This window comes from Lactuca virosa, chromosome 4 (genome assembly GCF_052849685.1).
Source record: "Lactuca virosa cultivar CGN04683 chromosome 4, Lactuca_virosa_CGN04683_v6, whole genome shotgun sequence".
Classification (NCBI taxonomy): domain Eukaryota; kingdom Viridiplantae; phylum Streptophyta; class Magnoliopsida; order Asterales; family Asteraceae; genus Lactuca; species Lactuca virosa.
Window position 1 is genome coordinate 310,312,055 of NC_136429.1, and position 17,745 is coordinate 310,329,799.

General features: G+C 37.5%; 1 protein-coding gene and 1 long non-coding RNA gene across 7 annotated transcripts; one reads left to right on the top strand and one right to left on the bottom strand.

The window, feature by feature from the left end:
• Nucleotides 1-8,208: 8,208 nt before the first annotated feature.
• Nucleotides 8,209-12,112, bottom strand: LOC145108471 (uncharacterized). Of its 6 annotated transcripts, none has more exons than XR_013708290.1 (4): nucleotides 11,677-12,112; nucleotides 11,049-11,158; nucleotides 10,441-10,895; nucleotides 8,209-8,907 (listed from the first exon to the last, which is right to left on the bottom strand). It is a non-coding gene; the product is annotated as an uncharacterized LOC145108471 (long non-coding RNA). The 6 variants fall into 6 exon arrangements; XR_013708289.1 differs by lacking the exon at nucleotides 8,209-8,907 and adding an exon at nucleotides 9,122-9,398; XR_013708291.1 differs by lacking the exon at nucleotides 8,209-8,907 and having other exon boundaries at nucleotides 9,122-10,543; nucleotides 10,779-10,895; nucleotides 11,677-12,111.
• On the top strand, nucleotides 8,248-11,425 carry LOC145108469 (serine carboxypeptidase 1-like). Its single transcript, XM_079045494.1, has 8 exons — nucleotides 8,248-8,898; nucleotides 9,013-9,120; nucleotides 9,261-9,532; nucleotides 9,738-9,989; nucleotides 10,433-10,539; nucleotides 10,633-10,719; nucleotides 10,803-10,908; nucleotides 11,008-11,425. Exons 1-8 carry the CDS (start codon nucleotides 8,298-8,300, stop codon nucleotides 11,152-11,154), a joined length of 1,680 nt encoding a protein of 559 aa, XP_078901620.1. The 5' UTR covers nucleotides 8,248-8,297; the 3' UTR covers nucleotides 11,155-11,425.
• Nucleotides 12,113-17,745: the final 5,633 nt, after the last annotated feature.

Consider the following 17,745-nt stretch of genomic DNA (forward strand, 5'->3'; position numbering starts at 1 on the left):
ATGGTGACAGTGTCAGAGATTCCTCCCCTTGATATTGTTTCTCCTACATTTGAGTCGCTTGAGAGTGATCGCACAACAACATAGACCTCTCAACCTCCTCTGAAGAAAAGAAGACGTGACCCTAGACAGGGAATTCTTGTGTCTGGTGTACTTCAAGGCCTTTCAACACCATCAATAACCACTCCTGCCATTGTCTCATCAGAACCTTTCAATGAAGGTCCTATCACCGCTTATGAAGCTGGTGGTTCTTCTATCCCCACAGGATTTTCTCCTCCCAGGCCCGATCATGATGCTGCTTCAGTGAGGCTGGCCATGCATTTGGCTGAAGAACAATTCTCAACGCCTCCCTCCCGTGGTAAAGGAATATCTTTTGGGGAAGCCAACTCTGGAGAAGAGAATCCTACTATTCTTGGACTGCAGAAGGAGATCAACGTACTAAATCAGAAGAATATAGAGCTTGATATCCGGGTTACTGACCTTCAGACTAAAAACACCAAGCTCAACATTCAAGTTGCTGATCTTCTAGAAGACAAAGCTCTAAAGACCAAGCAGATCACTGATCTTCAGACTCACTTTGGTCTGTTGGCTGCCAGTTACTACGACTTCAAGAAGAAGTTAGAAGAAGAACTTGGAGATAAGTTCAAGTCGTCGGTCGATGAGCCTAGAATTTATATCCCCAATCAAGATGCCCCCGTTGTTCCAGCTTCTGCTCAAACTACTCGAATTGTGGATCGATTTGATAAGGAACCAGCTCAAGCTCCAAATGTGGCAGCTCTAAAACGTGCCAAGTTAGCCAAAGCAGCTGAGAAAGGTCAACTGCTGTTTAAAAGAAGCTCGGATCAAAATGCTCCTGGGCATCAACCTAATATCACTGTTACAGATCTTGGAGAGAATCCCTTCAGGGATGTATATGGTGATAGGTCAGGGATCATCTCATGGGGATTTCACGATACTTTGAATATGTGGATCGTGAGACGGAAGAGTGGCAACACAGAATTGTATAAAGATGTACATGACTTCCACTCCTAGACCAGGGTTGATCTTTCAGAGTTATCAAAGGCTCCTTTTGCAAATCCCTCTCAAAATCCCAAGGCTACACAATTCAAGCATTTCTTGGAGGATCAAGTGCTTAAGGGTTTTCCTTCAATGAAGACTGTAGAGTCGCTTATTAAGATATACCCAAGTGTAATTGATCCTAAAACCAATCAACCTCTTCGATCTGTGATGTGGCCTGCTACCGATCAAGTGAAACAAATTCCTGTACTTCAGAATCATCCAGATGGATCTTTAAAGTCCATGCATTATTGGGTGGTTGATGAAACTACAGCCTTTGCTGTCATCAATCTTTAAGATGGATTCATACGTTTATATGACAAAAGAGATTTGCTTCAATTTGGGAGGTGGGATATTCATCAGCTGAACCTACATCGGATTAAGGTTGCTGAAGATATTTTTGAGCCTGCTGCGAAAGAGTACACAACTATGGTTGCTGAGATCATTAACAAGAAGATGTTGAATGGGGCAATGGGGAAGTCAGATATGATGGTGGTTGATAAAGATTGAGTCCAAGCTAGCACCAAACCAAGGGGGAGATTGAAGGGTCCAGTTAGTGGTTTGGTCTAGGCTTTCATTGTAATAGTTCTTTTGAGTCTTTAATGTGGTTTAGTAGGTTGTTTGAGTGTTTACGACCCTGTAGTGAGTTTACGGCCGTAAGCCTGTTTACGGCCGTAAACCCTGTTTTCGGCCCAAGTCCACTATATATTGAGGTTGTCTAGGTCATTGTTGGTTGTTGATGCCACAGAGTTCATGGTCAAGTATATCGAGTTGTACCAGATGTTTTTCAGTAATAAACATGTGCAAGCTTGATTTCTCTTCTTCTTTCTCGTATTCTAGTTTCTTTTGATTGATTGATTGCTTGATCATTGGTAAAGATCCGTTTTAGGACCTTACACCCATGATCAAGTTTATCTTCCCATGCTCCACATCCCTATTTCTTCTTAGGCCCTGCAACTCAGAACAAATGTGAAACCCACATCCTGTATCAAGTACCCAAGAAATAGCATGCGATGAATCATTAGATTTAATAGTGTAAATACCTACGTAGGACGGCTTGATATTTCCATCCTTGATATCTTGCAGATATTTCGGGCAGCTTCGTTTCCAATGCCCTATTTCGTGGTAGTGGTGGCACTCTGCCTCCTTGGGGTTGGAGTTGGGTTTAGCAGAACCAACTTTGGTTCCACTAAAAGAGGTACCATCATGGGACTTTCCTTTATGGTGGCCCTTTGAGGGAGCCTTCCTCTTCTTACCCTTTCCTTGCCCAATTGCCAAGACTGGGGCAGCAACAGGAGTTGGAGTTGATGCAACATATTTATCTTTGAGGTTGCTCTCAGCAGTCCTTAATAAGCCCTGAAGCTTGCTCAAAGAGGCATCCTCCTTGTTCATGTGGTAGGTCATGCAGAACTGGTTGTAGCAGGGAGGCAAGGAGTGAAGGATGATGTCAATTGCCAGCTCTTCATCAAAGTTAACATTTAACTTTAGCAGGCGATCAACATACGTTTGCATCTTTTGCAGATGAGCAGTACGGGACTCTCCATTACTCATTTTGGCAGTGATCATCGAAGTGATGATCTTGTACCTTTCTTGCCTAGCGCTCTGGTGGTACCGGTCCAGCAGATCTTGATGCATCTCATAGGGGTACATGTCCTCATAGGACTTCTGGAGTTCTGCAGTCATAGTCGCCAGCATGATGCAATGAACTTTCGTGGCATCACGCTCGTAGGCCTCAAAGGCAGTGATTTCTTCAGCAGAGGCAGTGTTGATGTTGATTTCCTTCAGCTTCTCATTGAGTACATACTCTTTGTCCTCATAACGAGTGACCATTCGGATGTTGCGGATCCAATCATTGAAATTGGACCCATCAAAGATCACTCTCCCACACAAGTTCATGAGTGAGAACGAGCCAGCGGAATTTGAGTCGGAAGCGTTGTTCATGTTCGACATCTGAAATAGAAAAGAGACAAAGTTTGATTAGATAAGAATCCCCAATTAAACACCCAAATGAGAAATTAGGGCTAGGATCCAACAACATTATTTACAAATTAGAAGAGGGATGCCGTAATCTAACTAGCAAATAATTTGAAGGTAAGTGAATGACGATTCACTAATTTCCACCATGAAAAACAAATTAAGGATAAGTTTTAAATGTATTGAAAACTCCTAGATCTTTTGAGATTCACTGAACCTTTCAATGGCATGTTTAAATCTCGATATGCCCCTGAAGTTTGTGACTGGGATGCCGAGGATCACAAAGCGGGTGTGAATAACCATGCAAATATACATGGTGCCCCCAATGTTACAGTCACCTATTCGACGTGTCGGTTAACCACACACGCTCCATCGAACTATGACAAACATCGAGTCACCCTTTGCCACATTTGCTTAGAGCCCAATTAGTGTGCCGGTTAACCACACACGCTCCACTAACGTCTTAGCAAGGGTACAGAGTGTAATTTCATGGAATTGCATCAATTCACTTTTGCCTAAAGTAACTAGGATTGAGTTTTTTTTTTTAAAAAATTTAGTTACTTTATAAGTTCATTATAGTTTTAATGAGGAAATGTTTGCCCTATCCTACCCGTTCGGCTAACGACCCTCCACTAGTCAAGGGTGCGGTGGGTAAGAGTGGATACCCAATGATGGTCATTTTACAGGCCGCTTCCTTAAACACCCCTTATAGACCAGCTTCGTGAATGAGGCCTACTAACGGTAAGACTATTATTTATGTTAGACATATATATATATATATATATATATATATATATATATATATATATATATATATATATATATATATATATATATTTGAATTATTTAAATTCAAACCCTAGAATTCTACAAGTTTAAAATTCAACCTTATATTAATCTTATAATAAATAAAGTATAAGGTTGAATTTTAAACTTGTAGAATTCTAGGGTTTGAAATTTAAATAATTCAAATTAAACTTTTAATCAAAATTTAAATTTCAAAACTTCAGGGCAAGTTTTGAACTTTTCACAACACATAGGATCAAATGGCAAATAATTTAAATTAAACATTTAATTTAATGATTATCTAAATCTGATCTATTCTATTTTAATCACAAGATAATTCATCAAATAAATCAAATAATCAAATTTTATCATATAAGGAATTTATTATTTAATTAATTGGTAATTATCTTTTGTTTTGGTAAGAATAATCATATAGAAGCAATAAAAATCGGATTTTATTTGTTAAACACAGTTTTAGTAATTATCATATAGCAAAACAGCAAGAAATCCCGAGATATCCTCTCTGACAACTAAAACTCGCCGAGTTCCCAATGTGAACTCGTCGAGTTCCTCATTGGGATTCGACGAGTTCTTCTGACAGATGGCCAAAAATCAAATTTTCAAAGCATGAATGAAATACTAGGCATCAAATACAATAGAAACCAATCAAGGCTCTGATACCACTGATGGGTTTGATCCAAAACAACATCATATGCGTTCATGCAAACCCTAAAGCTTGGATCTAGGTTTCTCTATTGTACATGCAATTCATCCAAGACTTATAAACCCTAGATCTAGCATGCATATTTCGAAATTAACATAAGAAATCAGATCTAGATGATTACCTCTTATACAATGGATTGAATCTTCTTGTCTTGGAGCTTAGAGTCACAAATGTCACTCCTCTAATGGCTTACAAACACGACAAGCAAGAGGATGCTAATTGAGATAGAGGGAATGGCACAATTTCGGCTGTGAATGCTCTTAGGGTTTTCAGTGGCCGAAAATTAGATGCCCTAGGGTCTTATTTATACTGGTGCTGCTAGGATTTCCAGTGGCCGAAAATTGAATGCCCTAGGGTCTTATTTATACTGGTGCTGCTAGGGTTTCAGTCAAAACCCTAATAGATAGCTTAGGCCTTAAGCAGTCCAAGGAAGCTTCTGGAATAGGGCCTCTATGGCCGAAATTAGGATGGACACATCCTTAATTTCGTCCAAGCCTTAGTCCATAAGCCTTCTCAGCCCAATACTCAACTATCACACATTTTACAGTTTAAGTCCCCGTTATTTAATTAATGTCTTTTAGTCACAGAATTAATTCTTAATTAATTCTTGTCTAATACTAATTAAATTATATGATTTCTCTTTTAATATATTATTCATATAATATGTTAATAAACCATAACAACCTCTCACTTAATAAATCATCCTATCATGTTGCTTTGGTGAAGGCAACCCAAAAGGACCATGCACAATCGGGTCAAGTACTTACCAAATATAGTTACGGGCTTAGACACTAATCCAATACTTCTTTCACTTATGGTTTAGTTATTGACTAGTTTCTTAGACATTTTTGTTTGTTGTTTTAAATTTGGATATGTCTAAATTATGGTTTAATTATCTAGTACTAGTTCATTTGGTGTATTAACAAGCGCATTGTTTATATTAGTCACTATAAATGTTAGTTTAAGACTAAACTTTGGTTTAAAACTATAGCAGGTTAGGGACCAAATGTCATTATATTTGAGACTAATATTCAGTCACTAGAAAATCAGGTTAGGGAGCAAATGTCATTGTATCTGAGACTGGCATTCAGTTACTGAAAAATCTGGTTAGGGGTTGAATTAAAATGTATCTGAGACTGACATTCGGTAACTAAAAATCGGGTTAGGGACCAAATGAAAGTGTATATGAGACTGATATTCAATCAATAAAAATCTAGTTAGAGACAGAAGATGATACCATTTGAGACTGATATTCAGTATTAAATAGATATTATCAGGGACTGATATGACTTGAGTAAGGATTTTAATGAAGCGTATTGGAGACTGAATGATATAGTATGTAAGACTGATTTTTAGTCCCCAAAAGTTATTATCAGGGACTGATCTTATATGAAATCGTGGATTTAAAGAAAACACATTTAAGACTGAATTTGATATTATGAGGGACTGATTATCTGTCTTTGATACTATTACATATTAAGGACTGATTTTCAGTCCCAAATATAAAAAAAAACACTATCTAGGACTAGGTTTCTGGGACTAGCTTAGGACTAGCGAAATCAGTCCCTGATTCTCATTAGAGACTGATTACTAACCATCAAAGACTGAATATGTCAATCTCTGGTACCCCTTTTTCTTGTAGTGATGTAGGTTTGTCCCATATTGGCGGGTGAAATTGATTTCTACAATGTCTATGCACCACTCTGTGACACACTACTAAGAAACTACTACAAAACCTTAATCCAGTGGCTATGTAAGAATAAGGTTATGTAGGTATCTTATTCCATAAAATATAGAACATATAGCATGCAACACAATTTATATAATAATAAAAAAGGATGCAAAGTATCATACTCATTTAGTTTAGTGCTAAATGAAAGAAATAGCAATTACTTTATTTATTTCTTTATTTAACCTACTATTCTCATTTCTGTCTATTACAACAATGTACTTTCGTTTTTTTTCTTATTAGCGCATTGTGCTTTGAATATCCTACCAAATTGTCACATTGTAATTTCTATTCTTTTTTAAAAAGATATTGTACTTTCGAAAATCTACCCAATTAGAGCAGTGGAAATAGCTTTGCAGCTTTGCATTTGAATGATAGTGCTATAACTAGGTAGATTTTTCATAAGTACAATCTTGTATATGAAGAAATGAAACTAGGATGCTATAGTGAACAATAATGGAAGTACAATGCTTTTTCCGCATTTAACTCTATAATTAGTCGGCCATACAAGCACTTAGTAAAATATGATTGAGCTACATTGTGAAGACATGATGTTTTGAATTAGGTCCAGAACTTTGATCCTTGCACTGATGATTATGTTTTCTCATCTGAAAGGTGCAAGGTGCTCTTCACGCCCGGAATATCTCATGGACACATTGCATGTACTTTTGTCCTCTAAAACTAGGATGCTATAACAAACATAGCAAGGAAAGTACGATAATTTTTCTTGCATGTAACCCGTGATTTATGTGCCATAGTATTGTTACATGGACAAACAGCCCAACAAGAACTTTTCCTACTATCACTCATCTTATTGAAAATTGTATTAATGTCTGGATATACAGGTAAGTCGAACTAGTCTACACTTAACTAAATCTTGGATGCAAAACTCCTAACTTTTTACAAATTTGTCCCTAGTCGTATTTTACACCATCATTTATCCAGACAACATTTCACAGGGAGAAAAAAAAAAGAAACAAGGCACAAGTTAGCATGTCACACAAAAGTTACATTTGATTTATAATGAATTGGTAGTGGTCACATGGATGCACGGGTCCTAGTAACATCCTCAAAGTACACTGTTGTAGACAAACTAAAGCTTCGAGTAGTGACTCCTTGGCGACCAGGGTACTATAAGAAAGATGTAACAGCATCGGTGTTGGCAAAAAATAAATAAAAGATTATAATATCCAAATCTAATAAGTTAATGTTAAAAAATGATAGGTTGGAGGATATGTGGTAGGCTATAAAGGAGTTGTACTTACCATAGTAAGATCAGGCGCAATACAGTCCCAAGCTACCAGCCAAAAAGAGCATTAGCATTGCTAATGATCTCATCATTCCTTCAAGGAAAACTTAATTCCTCCATCTTTCACAAATGATAAAGGGTCATTTACAGCATATGATTTGGATTAACAAAAGTTGAAATTATCAAAAAAAAAAAAAAAATTTACTTCTCATGGTATTGCTACATTTGTAGAGGGTGAAAAAATGAAAATTGTTCTTGTGATGTACTCCCTCACTTAGTGATGTGCTCTCAGGAAGAAGGTACTTCGAATTGGAAACAAGAAATAAAAAAAATAAAAAATAAAAAAAATAGGGATGATGGTTATATAGCATATTTTTTTTGTACAAATCATATAAACAAATAAAATTTGAAACATAAATAAGGCAAACAGGTTAAAATAAAAGGTGCCCTGAAGATAAAACCATGTGTTGTCTCTGACTCAAGAAAGCAAAAAAATTGCAAATATGTTTTTGAAGAAATATACATAAAGCACATGCACCCAGCCCGGATAGGTAAAATACCAAGTAAAATTTAGAAAAATGAAATAGAGGAAAAAAAGACGTCTCTATTCATAAAGAGATATTATAAATAAATGCTGAAACAAACATATTCTTGGCTTATCCGGCTGCTAAACACTAATTTAACCAAAATCAGAAAATATAATGATTTTAATAGATACAAAAAAAAGTAAATAACATAATCGTTTTTTAGCATTGTCCTTGAAAATCCGACTTTAATTTTTCATGAATTGGTTCAATGGGGAGTTTACAACCAACTACCGTTTGTTCTTCAAGAGGTTCCAAAGAGCAAGACAAATGAGCATAGTAAATGACGTTACAACTTACAACAGCACACAACCAGCTGCAAAGAATTCTTCAACCATGCTTCTTCTCTCACAATATATAAAGAGAGACACAACACACATAATAACATATATGCCTGATACAGCTTCTTCTATGCCAATATCTAAAATGAACCACATTTCTTATTATTTGTTGTTAGTTTTTTCACTTTATTTTCTGGGTTTCTGTGTTGCAAGAAAGGATAACCAGATCACCAACCTCAACAAATTGATCGAGTCAAGAAGATCAGAGAATCCGCCACATGTCAAACCATGGACAGAAGAAGATACATCAAACTTATCTCCACTTTCTATTGTCCCTCAACAAGGGTCAAAGGAAGAAGATATGATTGACAAGTTGCCAGGCCAACCACAAGTCGATTTTGATCATTATTCAGGCTATGTAACAGTCGATTCAAAAGCAGGAAGGGCGTTGTTTTATTACTTTGCTGAATCACCTCACAATTCTTCAACCAAACCTCTTGTCCTATGGCTCAATGGAGGTAATGCATCTATTATGATAAAAGTCTATGTGAAAAAACAAAACAATAACGCATTATTTTCACACAAAAACCGACTTAAAATAATGTAAAACTAGTAATGATGGTATTATACAGGGCCAGGATGCTCGTCATTTGGATACGGAGCCATGGAAGAACTTGGACCCTTCCGAGTCAACAGTGATGGGAAAACACTCTACCGCAATGACTATGCATGGAACAATGGTAACAAAAATTGATGAGGGCATTCATGTCTTTTTCACATACAAAAGCGAGTACATTTCAAATAATTTCATTTTGTCCCAGTTACATATCCTGTTTCTGTGAATACAATGTGAAAGCCTAAATACTGAAAATTTTGACAGCGGCTAATGTACTATTTTTGGAATCGCCTGCTGGAGTTGGGTTCTCGTATTCGAATAGATCATCTGACTACACGACAGGAGACAAGCAAACAGCGAAAGACTCATACACTTTCCTCATCAACTGGCTTGAAAGATTCCCTGAATACAAAACCCGAGATTTCTTTATTACAGGTGAAAGCTATGCAGGTCACTATGTACCTCAACTCGCATCCCTCATTCTCTCAGAAAACAAGAAAACTAACGGAACAGTCGTTAATCTTCGTGGGATTGCAGTAAGTAATTATCGTACTGACATGACAGTACATGACAGGACAGGTTGTACTCCTTTTGTTCCACACTAAAAGGCGGGACAAGGACTCACTCTTGATCACTTGTTTGTGCAAAAGACATAAATGCCGTTATCATCCTTGTCATCTATCGTGTGTACTATGCCACGTAAGGACTAATACCAAATGTGTATGTCTTGTGATTGTGTAGATTGGGAATGCTTGGATTGATGACAATACATCTTATGAAGGGATGTATGACTACTATTGGACACATGCCCTAAACTCTGATGAGACAAATGAAGGTATCAACAAGTACTGTGACTATGTTACTGGGAACTTCTCAGAAGAGTGCTACAAGTATCAAAGCCAGGGAAACGGTGAATACGGTGGAATTGATATTTACAACATTTATGCACCATTTTGTGATGATACTACACAAAAATCTGGAACCACCGGATCTGTAAGTCTCTGATTCTATAATAATAAAATATATCCTACTCTTTTAATTAAGGGATAATGGAAGAAATAGCGACATATTTTGCTCACTTGTTTTATCGTAGCGTATTACTGTTGTTCACACAACATTGTAATTTCAAATCTTTTTTCTTATTAAGATTTACCTATTTATAGCAATCTACATTCAGTTTATTTTTCATGATGACATTGAAGTTTAGAAAATCTACCCAATTATAGCAATGGAAATTGATTTTTATTTAGATGGCATCACAATAATTGGGTAGATTTTCCAAATTATATTGTTGTGAAAGGTTGAAATATAAGTAGGATGCTACAATTAACAAATTAACAAAATTACGTTGCTATTTCTTTCATTTAGCCTATAATTATTCGACCATAAAACCAATTATTAAATCTAATTGAAATACATATGATGTGTTGAACTAGGTCAAGACCTTTGATCCTTGCTCTGATGATTATGTTGACTCATATCTAAATCGAGCAGACGTGCAAGAAGCTCTTCATGCCCGAAATACATCATGGTCACATTGCGGGTACCTTTTTCACAAAAACTAGGATTCCATAATAAACATATCAATGAAAGTATGTTGTTATTTCTTGCATATAACCCCTGATTTTTTGTATAGCGGTGTTGGATGGACAGACAGCCCAACAACCATTTTGCCTACTATCACTCAACTTATTGAAAATGGAATTAGTGTTTGGATATACACGTTAAGTTCACCTACTCTACCATCCAACTTAGCATGGTCTATACACAACAGAAACTTACATTTGATTTATAATGAATTGGCAGTGGTGACACGGATGGACGGGTCCCAGTAACATCTTCAAGGTACTCTATAAATAAGTTGAAACTTCCGGTAGAGATTGCTTGGAGACCATGGTACTATAACAAAGAGGTACATGATATTTAAAACTGAAATCACATTGAATAACAGTATACATGTTCATGAAATAAATGTATAAATGCAAAGTAGTTGATGATAAAAATGTTATAGGTTGGAGGATATGTGGTAGGCTACAAAGGAGTTGTACTTACCACAGTAAGAGGAGCAGGGCATTTAGTTCCAAGCTACCAGCCAGAAAGAGCATTGCAAATGATCTCATCATTCCTTCAGGGGAAACTTCCTCCATCTTTGGCATAATTACCTTAAATGCCACTGAGTAGTTTTAGTTTCTCACTTGTTAGAATCAAATAACTATGAACAGCAATGAATCTGAGTTTGATTGATTGCTTTATATTCTATTAGGATGAAAGATTAACAAAAATAGAAGGAGATGAAATCTGAAGACTGTGATGCGGATTTTATGAGTGTTTAAATTGTTGTGATGAAGGTAAACCCTCAAAGTTTTCTTGACTAAAGTCAGAGGAAAGTACTTGTACCAGATTGTATTTGAAATAAAAATCTCCAGGTGTACCAGATTATAACTTTAAATGCAATGATACATGCCTCCATAATAATTGCATAATGTCCAGGTGTAGCAAAAAGAGCAAATTTGATGATATATGCATCAGAAACTAGAGAGCTACAACAAACAATCCCCATGTAAATCAATGATAACAACCTAGAAAACTATCATGATAGAAAAATGCACTGAATCTTTGAAAAAAGTTAAAGTGTAGGAAGTAAAAGTATAAAATAGATAAGAAAAAAACGGATAATTACAAGAGAAGTGATGAACAACCCCTAACAACAACTAGGCGATTAGAGAATTAATCAGCCGTGTGAAGTCTCAAATTACAGTTTTTTTATGGTTCCACTGATTCACAGCTCCACCCCACGATCTACCAGCTGATGGTTCCCCCACTCCCAAGTTCCTCCACTTCTTTGGATCTTTGTAACTCCCCCCAGAACTTGTGGATGAAACAACCTAAATCCCTAAATTGCAGTACCCACGATCTTTGGATAAATCAACCCACGATCCCACTCATTTTCATAACTGCTCATTTGTCCCTGAAGTTATTAGGCTCAAGGGAGGAGTGCGGATTTGGCCGCACTCAATGCCACAACACCGCGCCCTATCCGGTTTTGGATGCGGTTTGCGCGCATCTCCCAAAAACGGTCGCTCTCTCTTTTTTTTTTTTTTTTTTTTTTCTCTCTTCATTCACGTGTGTTTCTCTCTGTGCTCTTTTCTCTAACCTCTCTGTGGCTCCTACGTGTCAAAAGAGGAAGTGTGGTTCTTGTGGCACCACTCCCTCCAGCCTATAAGGCTGTTGGGTGGTGTGGGTATTATGTTATTAATTTTATCACACCCAAAAGGTGTCACATCCTCATCCTTGTCATACATTGATGTTATAACACCCAAAAATGAAAATGGGCAACACCAAATAACATGTGATAACACCGTTTATTTTTTATTTTATTTTTTAATTTTTTTGATGTTTTTAATTTCTATATGTCCAATTTCTTTTTTTCTTATTTATGTCATAATATTTATAATTATCATATAAATTAAATCATAAATTAAAAATAACATTTAAAAAGTAAAAACAAAATTTTATTAAATCATATATTAAAAACAACATTAAAAAAATTTCAACAAATGATGAAAACAATTAAAAACTTAAAAACCAAAAAAAAAGATGAGAACAATTACATTTTTTAACCTAAATTATTCATCTGCAGTACCATCGTAGATATTATCTTCCAAGTCTTCTCGAAGTTGCTTGTCTTTTCATTGGTCTTGAATGTCAACGACTCTATGTAAGTATTATGTTGTCCCTTGTTCCGTAAGAGAATACTTCGCAATGTTTTGTCCTTTATCTTCAATTACCATGTTATGTATTATGATACATGCAGACATAATATCTCGTAGAGTGTCCAAGTGATATGGTCGTGCCATATTATCAACTATGTATCATTTTGTTTTCAGAACTCCGAAAGCACATTCCACATCCTTACGTGCTCCTTTTTGTCTTCTCTTCAAAAATTTGTCTCTTGGTTCTATCGGGTGTCGAAACGCCTTCACAAACGTGGAATATGGTGGATATATTCCATCCGTGAGGTGATACCTAAACTTATACTCATGGCCATTCACTCTGAAAGGAGCATCCGGTGCCTTTCCTGTCAAAAGGTCCTGAAATATTGGTGAATGATCAAGAACATTTACATCGTTGTTAGAACTCGCAACTCCGAAAAAAGCATGCCAAATCCATAAGTCTGCTGAAGCAACAACCTCTAATACTAACGAAGGCGCTCCAAGATGGCCACTTGTGTATTGACCTTTCCATGACACATGACAATTTCTCCATATCCACTTTATGCAATAAATGCGTCCAAGCATACTCGGAACACCATGTCGATCTTCATGCGCCGCATATAGTTGTTTCGTGTCATTCAATGAAGGTTTGCGCAGGTATTTGTCACCGAAGGTTTTGATAATGTCACACCCCCAAACCAGAACGGCGGAATCGTTCGAGGGTGGATGACTTCATGTAGTATCATAACAGTTGAGTACATAGTAAAGAAAGCAAACACAACCATCATAAATATAATTTAAAAAGTTACATTGTTGGTAGTATTACATGTTTCAAAGGAAATTACATTATGATGATATAATAAGTTTGGAATTTGACCCCTTAGCGTTCCTTCCCCAAAAGCTGTTGTTATACCTGTATTACTGAATCCCTGAGAAATACAAGTAGTTTTGAAAAAGTGTCAACAATTAAGTTGGTGAGTTCATAAACGTTTTTGTATTAAAGTTGTATGCCTTTCTGTAAAAGTGACTTTGTTGGTTTCTTAGAAAATCCAATATTTTCCATAAATATGTAGTAGTTTTAAATGATTCGAAAACCAAAATGCATAAGTATTTTCCCTATCTAAAATAGTGTAAGTGGATTTATATATGTATATATAAACAAATAAGACGTTTGATAGTCCCATAAATCAAATGTTCTAGTACTTTGTGTGAGTTTTATAACCATGCTAATGATCCAGACTGCCTGTAACAACGTTCTTCAGGCGTTGAAATGATATGACGTTTGTCACCCCAGACCTGCCGGTCTAACTGTAGCTAACAGTTTAGGCGCGGGATTGTCAATCCCGTATAGATCTATACACAAGTATCGCGCTTTCCCTACAGGAGATTATGGTTTATAACACAGGACTTGAAATGCATACTTGAAAGTACGTGAAGTTAAATATCTCACAAAAGTTTGTATCAAATAGATATACGTATGAAAAGTCCATTTTTCTTGTAAATGTAAGTGTTTCATTTCTATAGTGTTTTTAGAGTGCAAAATATCATGAATATCTCGTAAACTATACCTATTATAGTTTTTCAAAAGTGTGTTTCATTTGAATGATAAACCTTAATGTATTATCAACCTTGCATGTAAAGTAAAACATTTGTGATAGCGTTATTTACTTATTTAACATATATACACAAAATGTAGATAAAGTATTTGAAACTGTATGTAACGATTTGCAATATAAGTTTTTCTTGCGTTTCACTTGTATTACCCCCCTAAAATGTAGTAAAAACGTGAAAATATAGGGGTATGAACTCACCTGGAAAGTGTGGTGATTTGAAGAAAACGAGACTTTTCTCGGGCAGCACTTCGACCGGAAGGAAGTGAGTTTCTCGGGTATTTCAAAGCTTCGGACCTTCTTCGGGACTTCGATACGTAACCGGGGCGTCGGGGTAGTCTCGAGGGGCTCGGAAGTGAAAAAGTAGGAGAGAAATGGTGTAAATTAGCAAATGGAGTCGGCACCCTCGCATCCTTATTTATAGAGGTGGAGGCAGCTTCGTACGTTGGGCGTACTCCGAAGTTACGTTGGGCGTAACGCGTCCGCAGCGCGTACGCTGGGCGTACTCCGAAGTTACGCGGTGCGTACTTCATGCATGACGCCTTCTTCGGATAACGCATCTCGGATGGCACGTGCTAGAGGTGTAGGGGGAGACGTGGCCAATCCGAGGCCGCGTACCGAGTACGCTGGGCGTAACCTCGTACGCTATGGCGTACTCCCTCTCGGTTTGTGTGCCCCGATCTTCTAAATTGCATAACTTTCGCATACGAGCTCTGTTTTTGACGTTATTTATATCCACGCGTAGGTGAGAACATAATCTACAACTTTCATTTAGACTTTGTTGGAAAATTTGGACTTTATTTTTAATTATTTATTTTTAATAGGCCGTGACAGGAAAAGACCGTTAAAAATTCATAACTTCTTCATCAGATGTCCGTTTTCGTCAGTCTTTTTACCGTTGTATTAGTATTGTCGAGAGCTTCACTTCTCATTTAATTCGTGTCGGCTAAATATCGCTCGATCTCTATTTCGAGTTTTTAGCTGTCTGCAGCTACTCCGAAACTTAGAAAAATCATAACTTCTTCATACGAAGTCAGATTTGGACGTTCTTTTTATGTACGTTCACGGTTTAATGATATCTACAACATTCTTTTAGATACTTAAGGCTAAAAAGTATTTTATTGGAATTTCTGTTTTACGCTTAACAGTGTTTTTCCGGTTTTTCAGCGGATTTTTCGATTGGTCATAACTTCTTCGTTATAACTCGTATTTTTGTGTTCTTTATATTTCTGAAAACCTTGTTACGATATCTAATACTTTATGCAACCAAATTGAAACTTTAGAATATTTTATTTTTGATGCTATTTTTATTATCTCAAAATAGATTACAATACTTGACTTAGGTCATTACATTGACTTGAAATATCGGGTTGTCACATTATCCCCCCGTTAGAGAGAATTTTGTCCCAGAATTTATTCTAAGATAAGTATTTATGGACTAGGGAAAAGGTGTGGGTATTTTTGGTTCATCTGATCTTCGCGTTCCTAGGTGTATTCAGGTCCTCGCTTTGCATTCCAGCGAACCTTCACAATGGGTATGCAACTTTGTTTTGTCCTTTTAATTTCCCTATCCATGATTTCTACGGGTTCTTCTACAAAGTGGAGACTCTCATTGATTTCGATTTCGTCCAGAGGGACGACGAGGGTCTCGTCGAACAAACACTTCTTTAAGTTTGACACATGAAAGGTAGGGTGTATGTTATTGAGTTCCTGCGGTAATCAAAGCTTGTACGCTACCGGGCCGATCCTGGCAAGGATCTCGAATGGTCCGATATACCTTGGATTTAGTTTCCCACGTTTTCCAAAACGTATTAGTCCCTTCCAGGGTGAGACCTTCAATAACACTCGGTCCCCAACCTGAAATTCCAAGGGCTTCCGTCTTTTGTCCGCATAACTCTTTTGTCTGTCTCTTGAAGCTTTTAGTCGTTCCCGGATTTGGACAATCCTCTCGGTCGTTTCTCTTATAATTTCTGGGCCGGTGAGAGTGCTGTCAGGTACTTGTCCTTTAGCTAGTTGTGTGTCGCCCACTTCAGCCCAACACAGAGGTAATCTGCACTTTCGACCATAGAGGGCTTCAAATGGAGCAACCTTGATGCTGGTGTGATAGCTATTGTTGTACGAGAACTCGACTAGTGGTAAATGGGTATCCCATGCCACACCAAATTCGATCACACAAGCTCTTAGAATATCTTCCAAGGTTTGAATGGTCCTCTCACTCTAACCGTCGGTTTGTGGATGGTAAGCGATACTCATGTCTAGTCTCGTCTCTAGAGATTTTTGTAGTGACTGCCAGAACCGTGAGGTGAATCTACTATCTCTGTCGGAGATAATGGATATTGGTACACCATGCAGTCGCACAATCTCTCTGATGTAAGTTCGAGCTAGTTTCTCCATTTTGCTAGTTTCCTTTATTGGTAGGAAGTGCGCGGATTTGGTTAATCTATCGACGATCACCCAAATGGTGTCAAGTCCGCCCATTGTTTTGGGTAACTTGGTTATGAAATCCATGGTTATCCGCTCCCACTTCCACTCAGGTATTTCAGGTTGTTGTAACAATCCCGAGGGCTTTTGGTACTCTATTTTGACTTTGGCGTAAGTCAGACATTTGCCTACATAGGCAGCAATTTCGGCTTTCATGTTCGGCCACCAATACAATCTCTTGAGGTCCAGATACATCTTTTCTGAACCGGGATGCACGGAGTATCGAGTCTTATGAGCCTCATTCATGACAACGTCTCTGAACCCACCAAACTTCGGTGTCCAGATTCGATTCATGAAGTAACGAACTCCGTCACCCTTGATTTCAAGATTCTTATCCATTCCTCTTAAAGATTCACCAGCCACGTTTTCTGTTTTCAAGGATTCCTCTTGTGCTTCCTTGATTTGCGTGGACAGGTGTGAATGGATCGTCATGGTTAAGGATTTCACTCGGCGGCCCGAGTATTCCTTTCGACTGAGGGCATCAGCTACTACATTAGCTTTTCCCGGATGATAACAAATCTCGCATTCGTAATCGCTTAGTAGTTCAACCCATCGTCTCTGTCTCATGTTGAGTTCTTTTTGGTTGAGAATGTGCTAAAGGCTCTTATGATCGGTGAAGATTGTGCATTTCGTGCCGTAGAGATAGTGCCTCCAGATTTTAGGGCGAAAACGACTGCTCCCAGTTCTAAGTCGTGGGTAGTGTAGTTGACTTCGTAATTCTTGAGTTGTCTCGAGGCGTATGCGATGACCTTTCCTCGTTGCATTAAGACACATCCCAAACCTTGGTTTGATGCGTCGCAATAAACCACGAAGTCTTCTGTTCCTTCTGGCAGGGATAATATAGGTGCGCTGCATAGGGCTTGTTTCAACGTCTGAAACGCAACGTCTTGCTTTTCTCCCCAGTTGTAGGTTACACCGTTCTGAGTCAGGGCGGTAAGTGGTTTG

Coding starts and splice junctions, on each gene's coding strand:
- LOC145108469 (XM_079045494.1), top strand. CDS start 8,298: ATGAATTGGTTCAATGGGGAGTTTACAACCAACTACCGTTTGTTCTTC. Junction 9,533..9,737: donor TTAATCTTCGTGGGATTGCA/GTAAGTAATTAT, acceptor GTGATTGTGTAG/ATTGGGAATGCTTGGATTGA. Junction 10,720..10,802: donor ATTAGTGTTTGGATATACAC/GTTAAGTTCACC, acceptor ATGAATTGGCAG/TGGTGACACGGATGGACGGG.